This window comes from Labrus mixtus, chromosome 22 (genome assembly GCF_963584025.1).
Source record: "Labrus mixtus chromosome 22, fLabMix1.1, whole genome shotgun sequence".
Lineage (NCBI taxonomy): Eukaryota > Metazoa > Chordata > Actinopteri > Labriformes > Labridae > Labrus > Labrus mixtus.
In genome coordinates, this window is record NC_083633.1 from 4,651,116 (window position 1) to 4,671,786 (window position 20,671).

At 38.7% G+C, this 20,671-nt stretch overlaps 2 protein-coding genes across 6 annotated transcripts; both read right to left on the reverse strand.

The window, feature by feature from the left end:
* Window positions 1–43: 43 nt before the first annotated feature.
* Window positions 44–1,304, reverse strand: LOC132956435 (NXPE family member 3-like). Its single transcript, XM_061029901.1, has 2 exons — window positions 1,213–1,304; window positions 44–478 (listed from the first exon to the last, which is right to left on the reverse strand). The coding sequence occupies exons 1-2, from the start codon at window positions 1,271–1,273 to the stop codon at window positions 264–266; spliced, it is 276 nt and encodes a 91-aa protein (XP_060885884.1). The 5' UTR covers window positions 1,274–1,304; the 3' UTR covers window positions 44–263.
* A 482-nt stretch (window positions 1,305–1,786) lies between these two features.
* Window positions 1,787–18,312, reverse strand: LOC132956427 (NXPE family member 3-like). Of its 5 annotated transcripts, XR_009666021.1 has the most exons (8): window positions 17,915–18,307; window positions 17,188–17,362; window positions 14,371–14,666; window positions 13,952–14,022; window positions 13,013–13,219; window positions 12,594–12,929; window positions 3,477–3,612; window positions 2,919–3,055 (listed from the first exon to the last, which is right to left on the reverse strand). XR_009666021.1 is itself a non-coding variant. In XM_061029892.1 (7 exons), exons 1-7 carry the CDS (start codon window positions 18,040–18,042, stop codon window positions 1,884–1,886), a joined length of 1,257 nt encoding a protein of 418 aa, XP_060885875.1. In that variant the 5' UTR covers window positions 18,043–18,305; the 3' UTR covers window positions 1,787–1,883. The 5 variants fall into 5 exon arrangements, 3 of the variants coding, with proteins under 3 accessions (XP_060885875.1, XP_060885874.1, XP_060885873.1); XM_061029892.1 differs by lacking the exons at window positions 2,919–3,055; window positions 3,477–3,612 and adding an exon at window positions 1,787–1,927 and having other exon boundaries at window positions 17,915–18,305; XM_061029891.1 differs by lacking the exons at window positions 2,919–3,055; window positions 3,477–3,612 and adding an exon at window positions 10,250–10,729 and having other exon boundaries at window positions 17,915–18,312.
* Window positions 18,313–20,671: the final 2,359 nt, after the last annotated feature.

Genomic DNA, 20,671 nt, shown 5'->3' on the forward strand with positions numbered 1-20,671 from the left:
TGTGTTGGTGCCACCAACTACATCATCTATTTCATTGGCAATGTAACGCAGCTCACTGGTTGGGATAAGGACGGAAATACTAAGAGGAGGACCGTGTAAGTGGAACTTCACCAAGATGTTTTTTGCATTATCCCATATCATGAAAGGTCCTGATTTCTTCGGATTATTCCGGTTTATCTCCTTAGCATCTGAAAGTATGAAAAAAGGAGCAGATTAAGCTGTGATATAAATACAATTAAACTGTTGCCTGGAATCACTTTGAATCAACTACCTGGAAGTGAAGCATCAAGGTACTCAAACCACTGCCTGACGGTGGAGTCTCCATACAGGTGGACCTCCTTTCCTTTCAGACACTGACTGATGGCAGAGGAGTTGTTGAATTGGTGGACTTTGGTGCCACCTAGTGATCGCCACACACCCTGGTAGTAATACCCAGAGAGTCCAGACTTCCCACTGCCTTGACTATCCATGGGTTGCTCTGAGAATTGTTGATCAAAATAAGCATTTGGTTATTAAACTCATTGTTGTATCATTTGTCCACAGATCCCCTAAAAAGGCCAAAACAAGGTCTCTGCTTTACCTTACTCATTTTACTTTACACTAATGAGGACATTATACACATGTCACAAAAGCATTTGTAGTGGCAACTTTCATAAACAGTTTTTATCACTTAGTAGGAGACAATCTGTTACTTAATTCTGAAATATTTACTGTAAATGATATTCTTATTTCTTATGATCTAAATGTTGTGTTTTACTAACATGAACTGAAATCAAAATTCTTAAATTAAATGGATCATGATTAAAATGGCTTCTACAGAGTTCTTTGATGTTTTTCAAAAGATTAAGTTTATGCTTTACTACAATATAGTGAGTGTATGTCTCGAATGCACATGTTTATTGTGGTTAAGGAAAATGTTACCAAATGCTTTTTATTTGACAATGTTAATTATTTAAAGTAAAATATTTACAGATGTTAAGTGGTTTGAGTTTTTTATTAGTACACTGGTACTGAGTTAATGAGATAAGCACTTGCAGCTCTTCCTCAGTTTTGTAGATAGAAGCTGGTTTATTTTTTATATTTTTTTGTCTTATATGTATATCTTCTTGAATACAGAGAGTTAGGTTGTATACATTTTTACCAAACCATTTTTATTTTCATGGTCACATGGAGATTTTTTTAAAAGTTGAAAATAGAAAAGTTGTGCTTTACCTTTCCTTTGAGGCAGCACAGTAACATTGGCCGGTCCTGAAGCCTGAATGAAGACTTGCATGTTGACATTGCTGGGGGGGAAAAGCTCCCATGATTAAGAATCTCTTAACACACTACAATATGTAAATGTCAAATGTGATTTACCAAAAGGTAGCACTTTAGTCACCATAAATTACTCTGCCTCCATATTTGGACTCTAAAGATACACTTTATAGTTTTGTTGATGAGAGAGACTTTAATTGTTCAGACTAAGTGTTTTGATAGGTATCATCTTACACTATAAACATCTTAAGATTTTATCTTTGCCTCCTGTAGTTACAAACACAACATTTCCCCCCAGGAGATACATACTTTACACTTTGTTTATAGTCATTACATGTAAAAGTAGATGCATCGTTTCTATTGCTGTGCTCCCTCACCTTTTGAAAAGTTTTGCCTCATTAGCCTTGAGTTTTATACCCAATCCTCCATTCATGTGGTTCATCCTGGTATCACAGCTCAGTTTCTTTGGCTTATAGCAGAACCACGGGTCACCAGTACGGAGGTCAGTGTAGTTGCACTGTGGCTGGTTGGTTTGACGTAGACAAATATTACAGATGGTAGTTTCAGAGATTGAACCTGAGCGGAAGAGGCTCTTTAAGATAGTCCTATCAGGCTGTTCTCTGCTTAGCCTACGGAGGACTGTGATAGCCTCGCTTGAGTGGACAAGCGTCACCTGATAAAACAAAGAACAAGAGTTTAAAGTCATATCATACAAGTCATGCCTACTAATTATTAATTGAATAATTAGAAAACAAAGTTGTATTTTTGGTGTCAGCTGACTGAAGTTGTTCATTTATTTTAAATTAAAAGCTTAAGAGACATTGATGCAAATGGTCAACTCCCCACTAGCTGGCCAGTAGAACTTGTTTTCTTCAACATGTATATTTTTGGACCTGTCTCATCTTAATTGGATAGGACAGCTGACAACAACAGGAAATGTTAGGAGAAGAGAGTTGGGGATGACATTAAGCAAAGGGCAAAGGTCAGATTTGAACCCCATGCCGCAGCAAAGGGGACTATACCCTGTGTAAATTGGGTGTACATCATACCCACTAGGCTATTGGAACCCCCAGTTTTGAAAACTTCCACAATGTCTTTTCTTTTTTTTTACTTTTTATGTTGTTGTTTGTTTGCAAAAGTAAGTCAGGGGGAATGGTTTAGATTTCATGAATTAAATGACCTACAGGACATTGCATTAGGTAATTATTTAGTCATCACTTATTGTACATTAACAATTTAAAGATATAGGCTTGAACTTTACCTCAACCTGTGCACTTCCTTCCCAGAGTAAAGAGAATACAGCAGAGTAGGAGCCATTAAGGAGATCCACCACTCGTCCAGCCACACCTGCTTCAAGTGCCCTGTTGTGCAATCGGGTAACAATTGCATCTCCTCCAGACTTCTTGGGGTTACCTTGGAAGTCATACATTTTTATCATAACTTCCAGCTGGTCTCCTACATGCCGCTCGTCTCCAACCCCCCCTGGGAGAATGGTGAAGGTGCTGTGGGCGGCATTACTTGTCTGACTCAATGAAAAAGGAGCTGGCAGAGGAGGAGTTTCAGGCCAAGCAATGGACTCCAATATGAGACGTTCCTCCTCAGCTTCTGCAGAAGACAGTGGCTTGAAGGTGCAGAAGTTGTTAGGCACTGGAAGAGCAGTGGGAGGAGCAGTGGGAGGAGCAGTGGGAGGAGCAGTGTGGGGAGCAGTGGGAGGAGCAGTGTGAGGAGCAGTGTGGGGAGCAGTGGGCTGAGTAGAGGTCACTTTCTTGTTGATGATGGCAGAGTTTTCTTTATAATTCAGCTGGCAAGGAGTTGAAAAAGAAGGATGGTGACAAAGATGCATTGAATAAATTTACTAAAATAAAATAAACAAAAAAAAAGATGTAATATTTGTCCAAATACATTTGTATTATTAATAACTGTTTATTTTTAAAACTTTAATCTGCCGGAAGTCACTTTGGAATTATTCTTAACTTGACCAAAGGACAGTAGTCGTTTACATTTCTTGATCTTACAGCATGCTTTCCCCTTATGTTTTTTCACAATAATGGGTGAAATATGCATTTTGCAAATCATAAAACTTTTACTTGTTTATGGTAAGCATCTCGCAACCCCCCTTTCAGTGTCTCAGGAGCCCTCAGGGGGGCCCATTCCCCGCTTTAGTACATTGAAAGACACTCAATGACCACCTTTAAAGTGTTACCAATAATCCCAGTTCTCACCTGCAGCAGGTCCATGTTTCTTAGTGTAAAGAACAACACAGTCAAAAGGAGAAGGATGACACAAGTCTTCACAAGTTTCATGTTGACATGGTTACTTATAAAACCTTTTAGCCACATGGTGAGTCCTCCTCTGGTACTGGATTAAAACAACCAAAAGGGGAAACAGACTCTGTGTTAAGTTTATAATGTGAATTCTTCTTGAAGACACTTAACTCAGTCATAAAAACCTCTGAATATTTATAGTGTCATCATGTCTCACTACCAACATCAAACTAATCTAGTCAATCGAGAATGTGATAATAGGATAGAATAGGATAGGATAGTACTTTATTGATCCCCAGAGGGGAAATTCGGGCGTTGCAGCAGCACAGACAAGTAAGGTCATAAATTAAGGTAATTATATGTTACCAAACAGGGAGTTTACAACAAAACAACTTTTTGGTGCTTGAGGTTTGACAGGAACATAATTACAATGTTCATACTGATGGTCAAATTCTCACAATCAGGTGTGCCAAGGTTACATGGTCTTATGAAATGTACTGACGTCACTTGAGGACAAAAGGTTGACTTAAGGTAGGGTTAGTTTACCTGCAGGCACACAGTAATGGAGGCACAAAGGAAACATGTACATTTAGCCTAATCAATCAATCAATCAATCAATCAATCAATCAATCAATTTAATTTGTATAACCTCAACTCATAACAAGTGTTATCTTGACACACTTTACAAAAAGCAGGTAAAAGAGCGCAAAACGTAGTAGTTTCACAATAAGGGCTCTAAAATTGTGACATGCCTACGTTTCCTTTTGTCTATTCTTTTGTATAGGCATGCCTCAGGTCACGTGACTGCCCAGTTTTCCCCTGGCGAAAAGAAAAACATGGCGGACATCCCTTCTATTTTCGGTGGAAAATGCAATATTTTAAGATAGTTTGAGGCTTCAGTGTCGTTTTGATAACCTTTCTGGCGACAAATGTACATTGTATCTTCATAATCTTCGTTCGGTTTATGTTTATGATCTTTAGTTTGTTCGTTTCTATGACATTCTTTCAGGTCTCGCTAGAAAAACGTTGGACTGTTATGTTTTCTACTGTTGCTATGGTAGTTGCTTTGGACGCTAGCAACAACGAACCGGAAGGAAGTGGACGTTCGGTTCGTGGCTCTTAAAACGGGTTACATCAGACCCTAGACATCAAACTAAGCTCCTATGCAATAAATAATGATTTCTGTTACATTTTTATGGATGTCTTTCATTACAACCAAATTTAATAAAACGATTGGAATAGATCGATAGTTATATAATATAATATATAATATAGTTGCATATTAGCAACATTATAAACTATAAAATGTAACAATCCTTGATACATAAAGACAATACTGTAAAGTTCATGTGTGATTTATATGATTTTATTTAACAAAATAATCCTGACAGATTAATACTATCTTTTAAAACAGGTTTGATTTGATCACTTTTTTACAATATATATAGTCTAGATTATTTTACAAAACCCATTCGGCTTTAGTAAATATTTGATATAGTGGGTAGATATACATTTTTTACAACCCTAATTATGTTCCCTCTGTGCACAACGCCAGACATAACTACCAAAATTTACGTTTCTAGAATAACAGTCAAAATGTCAGAAATTAACTGATACATGTACTTTATTTTAACATAGATCATATATGTACTATGCAATAAATACTTCGGCCACACGAGATCCGTGACATATTCAGTGAATATATCTTTTGTAAGCCTTTTATAATCTTAGTTACAACCTTTTTTTGGAAACGGAAAAGACTACTCTTTTAGACAAATCTCAGTGTTTCCCTTACCTAAGAAGTAATATATATTTAATTGAGGGTCCACAGGGGAGTTTAATTGGATGGTTAACACATTTATGTTATCAGATATTTAAAAAATAATTGATACATTTGTTAAAATGTATTTTAACCATATATAGCAGCTCCCCCTGTTGTATTGATGAGCTGACTACCCTCACATGATACTTTGTTCCAAGACCTCTCTAAAACAGTTATTCCCATGTCTGTAGCCCCTTTTGTTGCTGAGGTATAAGCCTTCAAACATGCCCTTGGTTCAAGGTTCAAAGGTCATTATTTCAAAACAGGGGTCATGTTGAAACCTCATCTTCACATATGTTACTCTCCAGGATGAGACCTTTCCAACGATGTATGTCGTTCAGCTCTAAGCCAAAAACCGTAATATTCTCATTTCATAGGGGTCTTGCAGTCATACTTTCATAGAGCGCTTTCAAAGCCCAGTACATAAAATGTTTTTTTTTATTATTATTATTATTTTGTTTGTTTGTTTGTTTGTTTTGGTGTAAGTATATCATAAAATCTGGGGAACTATATGCTTGGAGGACAGCCTTAAGTGCTTAGTTTAGAATTATGGCTAAAAGTAAAAATCTCTTACGCTCTTCTCCATATTAATTCATTCTAGTACTTTTTTAATCGTTCTTTCCTTATAGAAGAGTTAATCTAATTTGTCATCAGTGATTGTTTTAATATTCAGTTTAATGTCTTTCATATCTTTGAAACATCCCATGTGCTTGTTATGAGAGCCAAAGAGCAACAGGGTTGAACAGGTCTTCATGTCTCTTCTATGCCTCAAATGGTCAAATGAGCTCATTTAAGCACCTTTAAAAAGGAGTTTTTAACATCAGTCTTGTTCACAAAGCATACAGCATATAGTGGAGAATGACCCTCTGTCTTTTGGAATATTTTCACACTTTTTAACACTCTTGATGTTTTGATAAAAGTGTTTCAGTTGTGAAAGGTTCGGCAAATTGAGAGTTGGGCCTCAAGTGACTTGTGGGCTCACAAAATCTCTTAGAAGAGACCTAGGAAGTTTTTGTTCTGGTGACAGTGTATGAAAAAGGGATTCAAAATTTGATTCTACGCAGAGGAGGGAGAGGGGGGAGGGGGCGGGGGGCGTTGAGTCAATAGTGAACTAAAAGTTACCAGGTGCACGCCCTCTGCCTTTAAACCGACAGTGGGCGTGACTGCACGATTGCGCATGTCAGCAGTACACTGGCAGACCATAGCATAATGGGCTTTTTGAATGGGATCTTTGGTTAACACAGATTTAAGATGTGTTTTTGCAACCAACCTTAAAAAACATCAGTAAATACCCCCTGAAAGATCTAACAAAGAGGTCGCTCACAAGTGACGATTATCAATACGTCATTATTTGATGTCAGTGTCATGCGCCCGTTTGTAGTTCTTATCGCCGGCCGTTTACTTTATTGATTGCATTTTCTGGTATTAATCTAATCCGTCAGGATTATTTTGTTAAATATAATTATGAAATCATATAAATCACACAAACTGTACAATATTGTCTTTATGTATTGTTACATGTTATAGTTTATAATGTTGCTAATATGCATCGATCTGTTCCAAACTGGGCAGTCACGTGACCTGAGGCATGCCTATACAAAAGAATAGGCAAAAGGAAACGTAGGCATGTCACAATTTTAGAGCCCTTATTGTGAAACTACTACGTTTTGCGCTGTGGACCAATGTAGGTATTACACATTTTGACATGAGACTGGGTTGTACATGATCAGGAAATCTGATCTCATGAAGTAGTGAAGTAATTTGTGGAAAATAGGTTGTATGTAAGGTCGGGTTAGTTTCCCTGCAGGCACACAGTAATGCCTGCATGAAGTAAACATACATTTAGCCTAACTAAAGATTATTTTTAAATGTTTTAATTGGTACTATTTTGTTACTTTATACTTTAACACAATTACATTTCACATTCTAATTCTGTTCCATTTATTCCTCAATGTTTTTTCTTCAGTTTCACTTGTTACTTTGTAGATTCAAAAATCAGTGACTCTAATAACCATGGTGTACAATTTTAGATATTAAACATTCAATCAACCTCATCAACTCTGTGTCTCCCAGCTTCAACATGTGATACCATGTCTACAGTAATTTAATTTAAACTGGTCAAATAGCTCATTCTTCCCAAATGACTCAACATATTGAGGTATTTAAATACATTTTGAACTTCTTTGATATAAAAAACTGTAAATGGAGGACTATTTTATACAACATGTTTTTTTAATTTGATTTTTTTGTAATCATTTAACAGATTGATAAAGTATGCTGTAACAGAGTAAATGTGACACAGGAGTACATCCTCCAAAAGGTTTAAGCAAAGAATTATTCAGCAGCATAAAAGGGGTTTAGAAAAACTACAAAATACCCAAATGGAAACATGTTGACACAACATGAATAAAAAATAAAAATAAAAATTATACCCTTAATCAAAATAAAGAACATTATGTCTTACCTCAGTAGAGATTAATATGGAGAGAACACAGTGGTGAAATCTTCTTAATGTGATGGTGATCAAATAATAAAAAGAAGTTTATTTCTCTGAGTTTTAGTACTATGATAGAATCCTTCACTTACAGATAACAGACAACCTGTCGTAACAAGAAGCATCAAGACAACACAAAAAGTCATTGGGTTTTCAGAGGGAGGGTTTCACTGCCAAGAATGTTGCCTCCCTTCATTCTACCCTCTATATGATTGTCTTTGGTGACTGCCTTTTTTTTTTTAAAGAGAAAACAGGAAGATACAGTTACTGATAGGAACATACACCAGCTATACATTCTAAAACCCTGCAGGCAGTATCCTGAATCAAACCAGTTTTACAGGATTTTTTGTTCTCTAAAAAGGTTAAAGTTGTTCTCGCCCAGGTTGCTACGCTGAGTTTCAACTGAATTTTCCAAACTGGACTCACTGAATGTGAAAAAAGAACAAACTCCATCCACAGTTAAGAGGAAAGAGCCTTCAACTAGATTGGTAGTTGTTGTAGTTGCTGTAACATCCCTCCTAGATGCTCTGACAACAAGATACAAATTGTCATGAATGGTTGGAAAACAAGGAGAGGTGGACCCAAGTGCAGAATAAACTAAAAGTATTTAACAATCAAAAAAGGCAAACAAAAACTTACTATCAAAATCCAAAACAAAAAAACAAGGAGACACTAGTAGACTGACAACTGACATACAACAATGAACTGACACAGGAGGGAAGAAACACAGAGACTAAATAGACACAGTGGTAATCAAACACAGGTGAGACTAATGACACAGGTGAAGAGAATGAGGGCAATCACACTGGAGGGAAACACACAGAGGAAGGAATGAACACAAGAAACACTGAGGACAACTACAAAATAAATACATGAAACACTGAAAACACTGTAGAATGAAAAATTAAGAAACACTAGAACATAGAGGGAAACTCCATACTCATCTCTCTCTCTTGCTCTCTTGGCATGTCTTTTCCCACATTTCATCAGTAATAATAGTATTCATTTCTAATGCCCATTTCTGTTTCGTTTGTAAAGTGTCTCCTGTGTCCTTACCCTGAAACCATCTGTAGAGATGGGAAATAAGATTCTTTTTCAACACTCCTTCCATAGTCAACATAAAGATTCTTTCTAAACTCGATGGTAACTTACACACCGGCTCCCAGTCTTAATGCGTCTGTAGATAATGCGTCTGTAGATAGTGTCGTAACTGGAGACATCTATCCCTAATAAACCAAATTCTCTCTGGAGGTGTTCGTAAGATTTCAATACTTCCCCTTGAAAGAGCTGATTAACAGTAGTTAAACCATGTTATTAAGGTCCTCAGTTGTGCCGCCCAGTGGTAGTATTTGAGGTTAGGTAAATTAAGCCCACCCTTTTGCTTTGGTAGTAATATATATATATATATATGTATACATATAAACTTGGTTATCAGTTTGTCGAGGATGTTGAATATTGCCATAGGGACTCCGGGTCCAATGGTAGCTTTTTAAATGAATTTGCTGGCTTTGACAAACTTATTATTGCTGGTGACTTTAATATCCATATTGATGATCCCTCTAATGGTCTTTCAACTGAGTTTTTAAAAATCACTGAGTCTTTTAACCTAGTACAGCATGTATCTGGGCCAACTCACAACAGGGGCCACACATTAGATTTAGATTTTACTCTAGGTTTGGCCTTGGAAAACGTTTTTATCTCAGATCATTTGAGTGTCTACTTCAGCACTGTGTTTGATACTGCCCCAAAATACCCCATCAGTACTATTTGTTCACATATCTTTAATCTTTTTCCCTTGGCCAACTAAAACAAACTCCATCTTTACTATCTCAACACAGTGACTTAGTTGACTTAGTTAATAGCTTTAGAAGTAGCGGCCGAAGCAACAGAGTCCGCTACACGACGCTATAATGAGAATATTTGACTTTAAATCAATGCTATGTGTAGTCCAATGGAATGACAACATCCACAAAAGAGCAGAGAACAATATACTGATGAACAGAAAACTTAATGCAACCTTTTAATTACGTGCACCAAGATCGTAGTGGTCACGTGCAGACACTTTATGCACCGTGCGGCAGTCACTGTATAAACGTCATTCTCTTCCCATTGGCTCGAGGTGAATTCTGCTGCAGAGTTCTCACATTAGCTCAATCGGACTTTCTGCTTAAAAAATACTAAGGGTCTGGCTGGAGATACTCCGGGTAAAGTCAGCACAAAAAATTTGGCTGTGTGTGTTCACATATACCCTAAAGCCCCTCCGGGGAGCCTAATCTCCAGATTTTTTCAGGAGATTTCCATATGTGTGAAAAGGGTTTTATTAACCCTGCCCCCCAGCTCTGTCAGCTTCCTCAAATGCTGACTGTGAAAAGTTCTTATCTTTTTTCCTAAAAAAAAATCATGGATATTAGCCTAACCCTGATCTATCACTTCCAGAGAATTATAGACCCATTTCCAAACTCTCGTTCATATCTAAGGTTCTTGAAAAGGTTGAAAAGGTGTTTTTTTTTTAGCCAGCTCACATCTGTTTTAAACAATAATGACATCTGTGACAAGTTTCAATCAGGGTTCTTCCAACGACACAGTACCAAAACTGCTCTTATCAGGGCTACAAACGATTTGCTGATGAGCGCTTATAATGGGGAATGTTTGGTTATATTGCTGTTGGACCTAAGCGCAGCATTTGATACTATTGATCATAAAATTCTAGCCAATAGACTTAATCAGTGTGTGGGCATCACTGGAACTGCACTCAAATGGTTTGGGTCATACCTGTCAAATAGAGGATTTTCTGTCTCAATTGGTAATTTTGTTTCTTCCTCGGCCCCCATGACATACGGTCTGCCACAGGGCTCAATTCTTGGTCCAGTCTTGTTTTCCCTTCATATGCTCCCACTAGGAAATATTATGAATCACTTTGAGGGGGTCTCCTATCACTGTTATGCTGATAATGTGCAAATATACCTGTCCTTCAAGTCAGACAATATCAGCCGCTTAAACAATTTAGTGGAGTGCATGGCCCCCATTGAGAAATGGATGAGCTGTCATTGTCTGCAGCTAAATACAGGGAAGACAAGAGGTCATTTTCTTTGGCCCCGATCATATAGCAAGCAAATTCAAGCCGCTCTTTGGTCCGGTCTAACACCCAATATAAAATCTACAGGTAGAAATGTAGGTATTACATTTGATTCACAGCTTAACTTCTTTCCACACATCAATAATAATAATTACATCCAGCTAAGAAACATTAGTAAATTAAATCAACTCTGTCTTTCCCTGATCTAGAGAAGCTTATTCATGCCTTTGTCTTTTCACGTTTAGGCGACTGCAACTCACTTTTCACTTTAGTCAGTCCTCAATGGCCAGCCTCCAGCAAGTGCAGAATGCTGCTGCTCGGATTTTAAAGAGGTCATATTATGCCCTTTTTGGGGTTCTTATATTTAATCTATGTACCTACTAAAGTATGTTCACAATAGCTAAAGTTAAAAAGTATCTGTTTTCATGTACTGCCGCTCCATGCACCGGCTCTCTTCTGATTCTCTCTCTAAGGCTCTGAAGTGCCCACGTTCAGAGTCCCCACGTGTGCCAAGTCTGATCTGATTAGTCGGCCTGTCGGCTCTGCCGTAATTGGTCAGTCGCTCTGCACGGTTCTCGGAAATGTCACGCCCCTTTTACCATATTGGGAATGCAGCCACTTTGGCTCTGAAGGGAGCAAAAACATTAGCACCTTAGCACTACTGTGCTACCGCAGGCTGCGGCATATTGTGGGCGTGCTACAGAAGTTAATGGGCGTGCAACATGAGCTGCTGGGCTTGCCACAACAAGCCAATGGGCTTAGATCAGTGATATCACACTGACAAGACGTCACACTGGCAAGTTTTTTTTCGAGGGGGGCTAGAACCGAGCGTTACATGCAGCTGATGCTGAAGCTAACAGGAGGACGTAGGAGAAGCTACGTTTCTGCGGACTTTGAATTTTTGCACATAGATGTGCCTAAACATGCACAGGACACATGGAAAACACACTAAAGGGCATATAAAACCAGAAAAAGCATAATATGACCCCTTTAACAAATGCAAACTGTAGGTCAAACATTACCCCAATCCTTTCCTCCCTCCATTTGCTGCCCGTTACTTACAGGGTTGATTTAACCCCCCCCCCCCTTACATTAAAGAACTTTTAACCCCTTATGCTCCGAGCCAAATCTTAGATCATCAAGAGCACCTTTATTAGTCGTTCCTAGATCTAGGCTGGTTACTAAGGGTTACCCTACCCGTAGAAATTAGGCTGGCAAACTGTTCTTATTTTGAAATCCTTGCTCCAAACACATTTTTATAAGAAGGCCTTTTTAACGATTGATTAGTAATTAATGTCCTGCTTTAATTCATTGAATACATTTTTATAACTCACCAATGTTTTATCCTGATTCTTTTGTGAAGCACTTTTCATGTATGTTTTATTTTGTTTGATTGAATGCGTTCTGTAAAGCACTTTGTAACCTTGTTTAGATAAGTGCTATATGAATAAAGTTATTATTATTATTAAATGCACTATTGGGGGCACATGTGGGACAATATAATGTTAATCATATTCTTAATGATGGGAGGAGGTGGGTGAATGTAGTGAGGCAGGTGGTGGGCCAGAACCATCTCCCAGGCATCCACCAGCTGAACATTAAGTCCTTTGAACACAGCTCTGACCACCTTGTCCTGTTGAATAGCATACCAGTCATTAAAGGCAAATATATAGGGGTTTGTACCTCTGAGGTTTGGAGTCCTGATGACCACCAGCGTGTCTGGAGCCCTGTTTAACAGACGAATCACCGCCCTGCGGATGCCGTAAAGCCTTCTGATGTAGAATTGCATTGGGAAAGGAGTGAGGTGGGCCCAGATACCAAAAATTACAACTGTGTTGGTGCCACCAACTACATCATCTATTTCATTGGCAATGTAATGCAGCTCACTGGTTGGGATATGGATGGAAGCACTAAGAGGAGGACCGTGTAAGTGGAACTTCACCAAGATGTTTTTTGCATTATCCCATATCAGGAAAGGTCCTGATTTCTTTGGATTATTCCGGTTTATCTCCTTAGCATCTGAAAGTATGAAAAAAGGAGCAGATTAAGCTGTGATATAAATACAATTAAACTGTTGCCTGGAATCACTTTGAATCAACTACCTGGAAGTGAAGCATCAAGGTACTCAAACCACTGCCTGACGGTGGAGTCTCCATACATGTGGACCTCCTTTCCTTTCAGACACTGACTGATGGCAGAGGAGTTGTTGAATTGGTGGACTTTGGTGCCACCTAGTGATCGCCACACACCCTGGTAGTAATACCCAGAGAGTCCAGACTTCCCACTGCCTTGACTATCCATGGGTTGCTCTGAGAATTGTTGATCAAAATAAGCATTTGGTTATTAAACTCATTGTTGTATCATTTGTCCACAGATCCCCTAAAAAGGCCAAAACAAGGTCTCTGCTTTACCTTACTCATTTTACTTTACACTAATGAGGACATTATACACATGTCACAAAAGCATTTGTAGTGGCAACTTTCATAAACAGTTTTTATCACTAAGTAGGAGACAATCTGTTACTTAATTCTGAAATATTTACTGTAAATGATATTCTTATTTCTTATGATCTAAATGTTGTGTTTTATTAACATGAACTGAAATCAAAATTCTTAAATTTAATGGATCATGATTAAAATGGCTTCTACAGAGTTCTTTGATGTTTTTCAAAAGATTAAGTTTATGCTTTACTACAATATAGTGAGTGTATGTCTCGAATGCACATGTTTATTGTGGTTCAGGAAAATGTTACCAAATGCCTTTTATTTGACAATGTTAATTATTTAAATTAAAATATTTACAGATGTTAAGTGGTTTGAGTTTTTTATTAGTACACTGGTACTGAGTTAATGAGATAAGCACTTGCAGCTCTTCCTCAGTTTTGTAGATAGAAGCTGGTTTATTTTTTATATTTTTTTGACTTATATGTATATCTGTTTGAATACAGAGAGTTAGGTTGTATACATTTTTACCAAACCATTTTTATTTTCAAGGTCACATGGAGATATTTTTTAGTTGAAAGTAGAAAAGTTGTGCTTTACCTTTCCTTTGAGGCAGCACAGTAACATTGGCCGGTCCTGAAGCCTGAATGAAGACTTGCATGTTGACATTGCTGGGGGGGAAAAGCTCCCATGATTAAGAATCTCTTAAACACACTACAATATGTAAATGTCAAATGTGATTTACCAAAAGGTAGCACTTTAGTCACCGTAAATACTTTGCCTCCATATTTGGACTCTAAAGATACACTTTATAGTTTTGTTGATGAGAGAGACTTTAATTGTTCAGACTAAGTGTTTTGATAGGTATCATCTTACACTATAAACATCTTAAGATTTTATCTTTGCCTCCTGTGATTATAAACATGACATTTTCCCCCAGGAGATACATACTTTACACTTTGTTTATAGTCATTACATGTAAAACTAGATGCATCGTTTCTATTGCTGTGCTCCCTCACCTTTTGAAAAGGTTCGCCTCATTAGCCTTGAGTTTTATACCTATTCCTCCATTCATGTGGTTCATCCTGGTATCACAGCTCAGTTTCTTTGGCTTGTAGCAGAACCACGGGTCACCAGTATGGAGGTCAGTGTAGTTGCACTGTGGCTGGTTGGTTTGACGTAGACAAATATTACAGATGGTAGTTTCAGAGATTGAACCTGAGCGGAAGACGCTCTTTAAGATAGTCCTATCAGGCTGTTCTCTGCTTAGCCTACGGAGGACTGTGATAGCCTCGCTTGAGTGGACAAGCGTCACCTGATAAAACAAAGAACAAGAGTTTAAAGTTATATCATACAAGTCATGCCTACTAATTATTAATTGAATAATTAGAAAACAAAGTTGTATTTTTGGTGTCAGCTGACTGAAGTTGTTCATTTATTTTAAATTAAAAGCTTAAGAGACATTGATGCAAATGGTCAACTCCCCACTAGCTGGCCAGTAGAACTTGTTTTCTTCAACATGTATATTTTTGGACCTGTCTCATCTTAATTGGATAGGACAGCTGACAACAACAGGAAGTGTTGGGAGAAGAGAGTTGGGGATGACATTAAGCAAAGGGCAAAGGTCAGATTTGAACCCCATGCCGCAGCAAAGGGGACTATACCCTATGTAAATTGGGTGCACATCATACCCACTAGGCTATTGGAACCTCCATAGAATTAGTTTTCTTATAATTATAGACCCTCCACTTGTCTGTGGAGTAAAGCATTCAACAATCCTCACACCATTCTCTGGCCCACAGGAAACATTTTTACATACAGTCACATCAAATGACTAACATTTGCATGAAAATATCTCCAAAAGGATCCAACAACACCAACCTCTTTAGTTCAGTAATTCAACTCAACAAAAAGGTTAATTAAAGTGTTCTACTGATGTCTTATGTAAAGGTAGAGTCAGTGGCATTGTTTGTTGCAGCTTGTGAACACAACATCCAAATTGGGCCCCTCCTCCTGGGCTCACCGTCCCCAGAAGTGCACACTCACTGCAGGTGAGTAGTGTGTAAGTTTCCTGCTTGTACATACACTGCAATATCGCATGGTAGCACAAGCTAACCACCGATGTAAGACATCTGCATGTCCAACAGAATGCAGGCCAATTCTGAAACCATGAGTGAGAGACAACCCTCGTTTTTGAACAAGGTTTATCCGTGTAGCGTTTCGTCTCACCTCACTATGATTATATTTTAAGTTATTGCTGTTACTTCCACATCAATCATATTAGCCAGGGGTTGAATCACAACCAATAACTGAATTGTATCCACTCCTAAACACACCTTCACACTGACATTGGCAGGGGGAAGCACATCCACTCCCCACCCAGAAAACCAAAACATTAAAATGCAGGCAAAGGACAGGGTGTCTGGAGGAGACACAGTCACCACTACAGATGTATGGAGACACACTCAAGTGATGATTGAGTAACATTACTTTTGTCTAAAGTCTATATTTTATTTTTCAGGTAAAAGCTACTGGCTTGATAACGTTTAACCGTTGTGGTAAATACATTTCCTCAATGTTAAGTTTTCCAGAATAGCAGAAGAAAATAACATTTTGTAAGACTGGTTGTAGACGCTTCACTCATCACTGTGACCTGTACACTAACTCAGATTGGCCATCTTTGAAGGTGCGCAGGCATATACACTGGCTGAAGCTTATTTATAAAGCTCTTCTATGAAGGTAAATATGTTGCAAAATAGGAGAGCTTGTAGAATGTGATGTGAGCTTGTAGAATGTGATGTGAGAGCTTGTAGAATGTGATGTGAGAGCTTGTAGAATGTGATGTGAGCTTGTAGAATGTGATGTGAGAGCTTGTAGAATGTGATGTGAGAGCTTGTAGAATGTGATGTGAGCTTGTAGAATGTGATGTGAGAGCTTGTAGAATGTGATGTGAGCTTGTAGAATGTGATGTGAGAGTTGTAGAATGTGATGTGAGAGCTTGTAGAATGTGATGTGAGAGCTTGTAGAATGTGATGTGAGAGCTTGTAGAATGTGATGCGAGCTTGTAGAATGTGATGTGAGAGCTTGTAGAATGTGATGTGAGAGCTTGTAGAATGTGATGTGAGCTTGTAGAATGTGATGTGAGAGCTTGAAAGAAATGTGAACCTGTAGAGTTAAAAATTTGAACCCAAAGAAAATATTCACACATCCGTGATCTGAATGTGAAGTCACAGAAAAAATATTCACAAATTAGTAGACTGATATTTACACAAGTAAAATGACAGCTGCAAACTTGTAATCCAACATTTACTCACATGTTTTTTTATTATTCGTGCCTATTATCCTTCACAACCTCAACTCTGCGGTTACAACTTCTCAAATCTGCCACTACAACTGCACAAACTACTTTTCTCGCGTGAATCTGCGCTGCTTGAGTTTTGCAACACATTTTGCGAGACGTCTGTAGCAAAACAAATTTCTACTTTTAGAAATGCCCCCCTCCCCCTCCCTCCTCCCCTCGCTGTGTGTCTGCGTGAGGGAGGAATTGGCCAATGATTCACATTTCTTTCAAGCTCTCACATCTCATTCTACAAGCTCTCACATCTCATTCTACAAGCTCTCACATCACATTCTACAAGCTCACATCACATTCTACAAGCTCACAGCTCATTCTACAAGCTCTCACATCACATTCTACAAGCTCTCACATCACATTCTACAAGCTCTCACATCACATTCTACAAGCTCTCACATCACATTCTACAAGCTCTCCTATTTTGCAACATATTTACCTTCATACTCTTCTTGGTTTGGTGCCTTCTTTTCTATGTTCATACCTTCAAAGAACCAGAAGCCACTATGCCTTGTGTTCCTGTGATGTCTTTAAACTGTCTGTGCCTCGTGTATGCACTGAGCTCGGGAAAAGAGCGTTTAGTTTTGCTGCTCCCACCGTATGGAACTTTCTCCAAAATGACTTGAAAATGGCGGAGCTCTTGAAGCCTTTGGCTCGATCTTAAAAGATAAAAAACGCGAGACAATTGGACAGTGCCTGTGTTTCTGAATTGTACTCTGTGATCAAGATTCTGCACTTTATCTGTAAATCAATTTGCACATTGTAAATTGTTGTTCTCTCTTAACTTATTGTTTGTAAACTGTCTCTTTATCATGTAATGCTTTTTATGACGTGTGCTGCTGCCCTCTTGGCCAGGTCACCCTTGTGAAAGAGATCCTGATCTCAATGAGTTATTTATCTGGTTAAATAAAGGTTCAATAAAAATAAAAAAACATGTTTATTTGTGTTGTAAAGTTGGGCAACGGGATCAAAGGTGAATGACTCATTAGAGACCGCCAGAAGAGGCAATTGGAGGAACAGTAGTTTTTAAAACTTCCACAATGTCTTTTCTTTTTTCTTACTTTTTATGTTGTTGTTTGTTTGCAAAAGTAAGTCTGGGGGAATGGTTTAGATTTCATGAATTAAATGACCTACAGGACATTGCATTAGGTAATTATTTAGTCATCACTTATTGTACATTAACAATTTAAAGATATAGCCTTGAACTTTACCTCAACCTGTGCACTTCCTTCCCAGAGTAAAGAGAATACAGCAGAGTAGGAGCCATTAAGGTGATCCACCACTCGTCCAGCCACACCTGCTTCAAGTGCCCTGTTGTGCAAACGGGTAACAATTGCATCTCCTCCAGACTTCTTGGGGTTACCTTGGAAGTCGTACATTTTTATCATAACTTCCAGCTGGTCTCCTACATGCTGCTCGTCTCCAACCCCCCCTGGGAGAATGGTGAAGGTGCTGTGGGCGGCGTTACTTGTCTGATTCAATGAAAAAGGAGCTGGCAGAGGAGGAGTTTCAGGCCAAGCAATGGACTCCAATATGAGATGTTCCTCCTCAGCATCTGCAGAACACAGTGGCTTGAAGGTGCAGAAGTTGTCAGGCATGTAAGGAGCCGACGCAGGACCAGTGGAAGGAGCGGAGGTCACTTTCTTGAGGAAGATGATAGAGTTTTCTTTATAATTCAGCTGGCAAGGAGTTGAAAAAGAAGGATGGTGACAAAGATGCATTGAACAAATTTACTAAAATAAAATAAACAAAAAAAAGATGGAATATTTGTCCAAATACATTTGTATTATTAATAACTGTTTATTTTTAAAACTTTAATCTGCCGGAAGTCACTTTGGAATTATTCTTAACTTGACCTAAGGACAATAGTCGTTTACATTTCTTGATCTTACAGCATGCTCTCCCCTTATGAACATTTCATTTACAAATGTTCTCTTATTTACTCTTTTCAATGATCAAAGTTGTGTTTTAATTTTTTCCAATTATATATTGTCTACTTTTCCCTCTCAAAGTTAGGTGTTTCTGTATCTGCCGCATTATTAATTAAATGGCGGATTATAGACATTTTAGAAGACCAGGCCGATACACTGAGGGCCACTCTATAAAATACTGAAGTAATATCCACTGCAATGATCTCAACATGGAAAAAAAAGTGTTTTGGGACAGAATTGCTCGGGATCTAATATGATGATGTCAGGGGACAAGAAAACAAAGGATCCTTTCTTCTGCCCCTTCATCAACTCCATTTTCCATTGTATGAGCAATTGCACTGCTACGTAACTGTCAGTCTAAGTGAGACAACAACTAGGAAGATGTGTGAGTCACTTGAGACAACAGAGTGCCACCAAGATGTCACTCTGTGAATTATGTGATTCTGCAAATCTTTCTATCAAAACAGGAGTGTACAGGAAATGTACAATATGTCACATTTTATTACGTTCTTTACACTAAAATATCTAAATGAATTAAAAATTGACTAAGCTTGTGTTGTAATAACTTTATTTCTATAGTTATGGACTAAGCCTATGTTATATTATTATATTTGTCACCCCCCCCCATGTAGCCTATTAACCTGCACGAAAATATAAAAGAAACCCCTACAGAAATGTCAAATTAAAGCCGTAGGCCTACCATAAAATGTAAATTGACCAATGCAGGAATAAGATTATAAAATGATATACAATTTATATCAGATTTAATTGAACTCTGTTATACAGCTGCACAGCATAATTTATATGGCAAGGTACAGCAGCTGTCTGAATGGAGCTAGTGCAAATTTATAGAGTCTGTGCATACTTTAAAGGCTGAATGTGTGACATTTTACACATAAATACAGCAGAAATCAAGTATATCCTCTGAAAATAACTCTGAGTCATGACTGTCTACAAGGAGTGTGACACCCGAGTCCCACTGTCTGTGATGTTTTCTGAGCTGTATCTACAGCGTGTTAACATGGACGGGACGGCTGGCCGGCTGCTCCCCTCACTCAGTATTAATCTACTGCATATAGCTCTGTTTACATTTGTCAATAATTCAGTTTACTTTAAAAAGATCACTGTCCACTTATATCTCTATTCTACTGCATCTATTTTGTGGCTAGGATGTGTGGGGGGATGGTGTTGAAAGCGGAGCTGTAGTCAATGAACAGCATCCGTACGTAGCTGTCTCACTGATCCAGGTGTGTTAGGGCAGTATGCGTCCTCAGTTGACCTGTTGGTCCTGTAGGCAAACTGGTGTTGGTCCAAGGAGGGTGGGATGTTGTTCTTGATGTGTGTCAGAACGAGTTGTTCAAAACACTTCATCACTACCGGGGTCAGCGCCACTGGTCGATAGTCATTCAATGACCTGATTGCTGTCTGTTTTGGCACAGGAGTGATTATGGCTGACTTGAGGCAGGTTGGGACTGTGGCCTGTATCAGGGAAGTGTTGAAAAGGTCGGTGAACACTGCTGTTAGCTGTCCTGCGCAGTGTTTCAGGACCCGTCCTGGTACTCCATCTGGTCCAGTAGCTTTGTTGGGATTGATGTTGTTCAGAGCCCGTCTCACCTGGTGGGTCCCGTTGCAGTGTCAGTGGTGAGTTGTTGTGACTGTCCCTGCAATCAAACCTGGCAAAGAAGCGGTTCAGATGTTCGGGTAGGGATGGGTTGGCAGTGTGTGTTGGGCTGCTGTTGTTGCCTGCATAGCCTGTTATTGTCTTGATGCCCTGCCACATGCGTCGGGAGTCAGAGCTGTTAAAGTGCTCCTCTATATGCATTTTGTAGCTTTGCTTCTCTGATGCCGTTCTTCAGTTTGGACCTGGCTGTTCTGTAGGCCACATGATCCCCTGTGCGGAAAGCAGCATCACAAGCCTTTAACAGGTTAACCACAGCTGCATTCATCCACAGTTTGTGGTTGGGGAGTGTGCGTATGTTCTTCTCTGTGGTTACATTGTCCATGCAGAAGGTGATGTAGTGCAGCACAGATGAGGCA

What these genes read in the sequence shown, in the direction of transcription:
- LOC132956435 (XM_061029901.1), bottom strand. Translation starts at nt 1,273, where the DNA reads ATGCAAGTCTTCATTCAGGCTTCAGGACCGGCCAATGTTACTGTGCTG. An exon ending in TGTGCTGCCTCAAAGGAAAG is followed by an intron (nt 479 to 1,212) that starts GTAAAGCACAAC and finishes AACAATTCTCAG; the next exon opens with AGCAACCCATGGATAGTCAA.
- LOC132956427 (XM_061029890.1), bottom strand. Translation starts at nt 18,042, where the DNA reads ATGCAATTGTTACCCGTTTGCACAACAGGGCACTTGAAGCAGGTGTGG. An exon ending in TGGCTTCTGGTTCTTTGAAG is followed by an intron (nt 14,667 to 17,187) that starts GTATGAACATAG and finishes TTGTTTTATCAG; the next exon opens with GTGACGCTTGTCCACTCAAG. An exon ending in GAGGCGAACCTTTTCAAAAG is followed by an intron (nt 14,023 to 14,370) that starts GTGAGGGAGCAC and finishes TTTCCCCCCCAG; the next exon opens with CAATGTCAACATGCAAGTCT.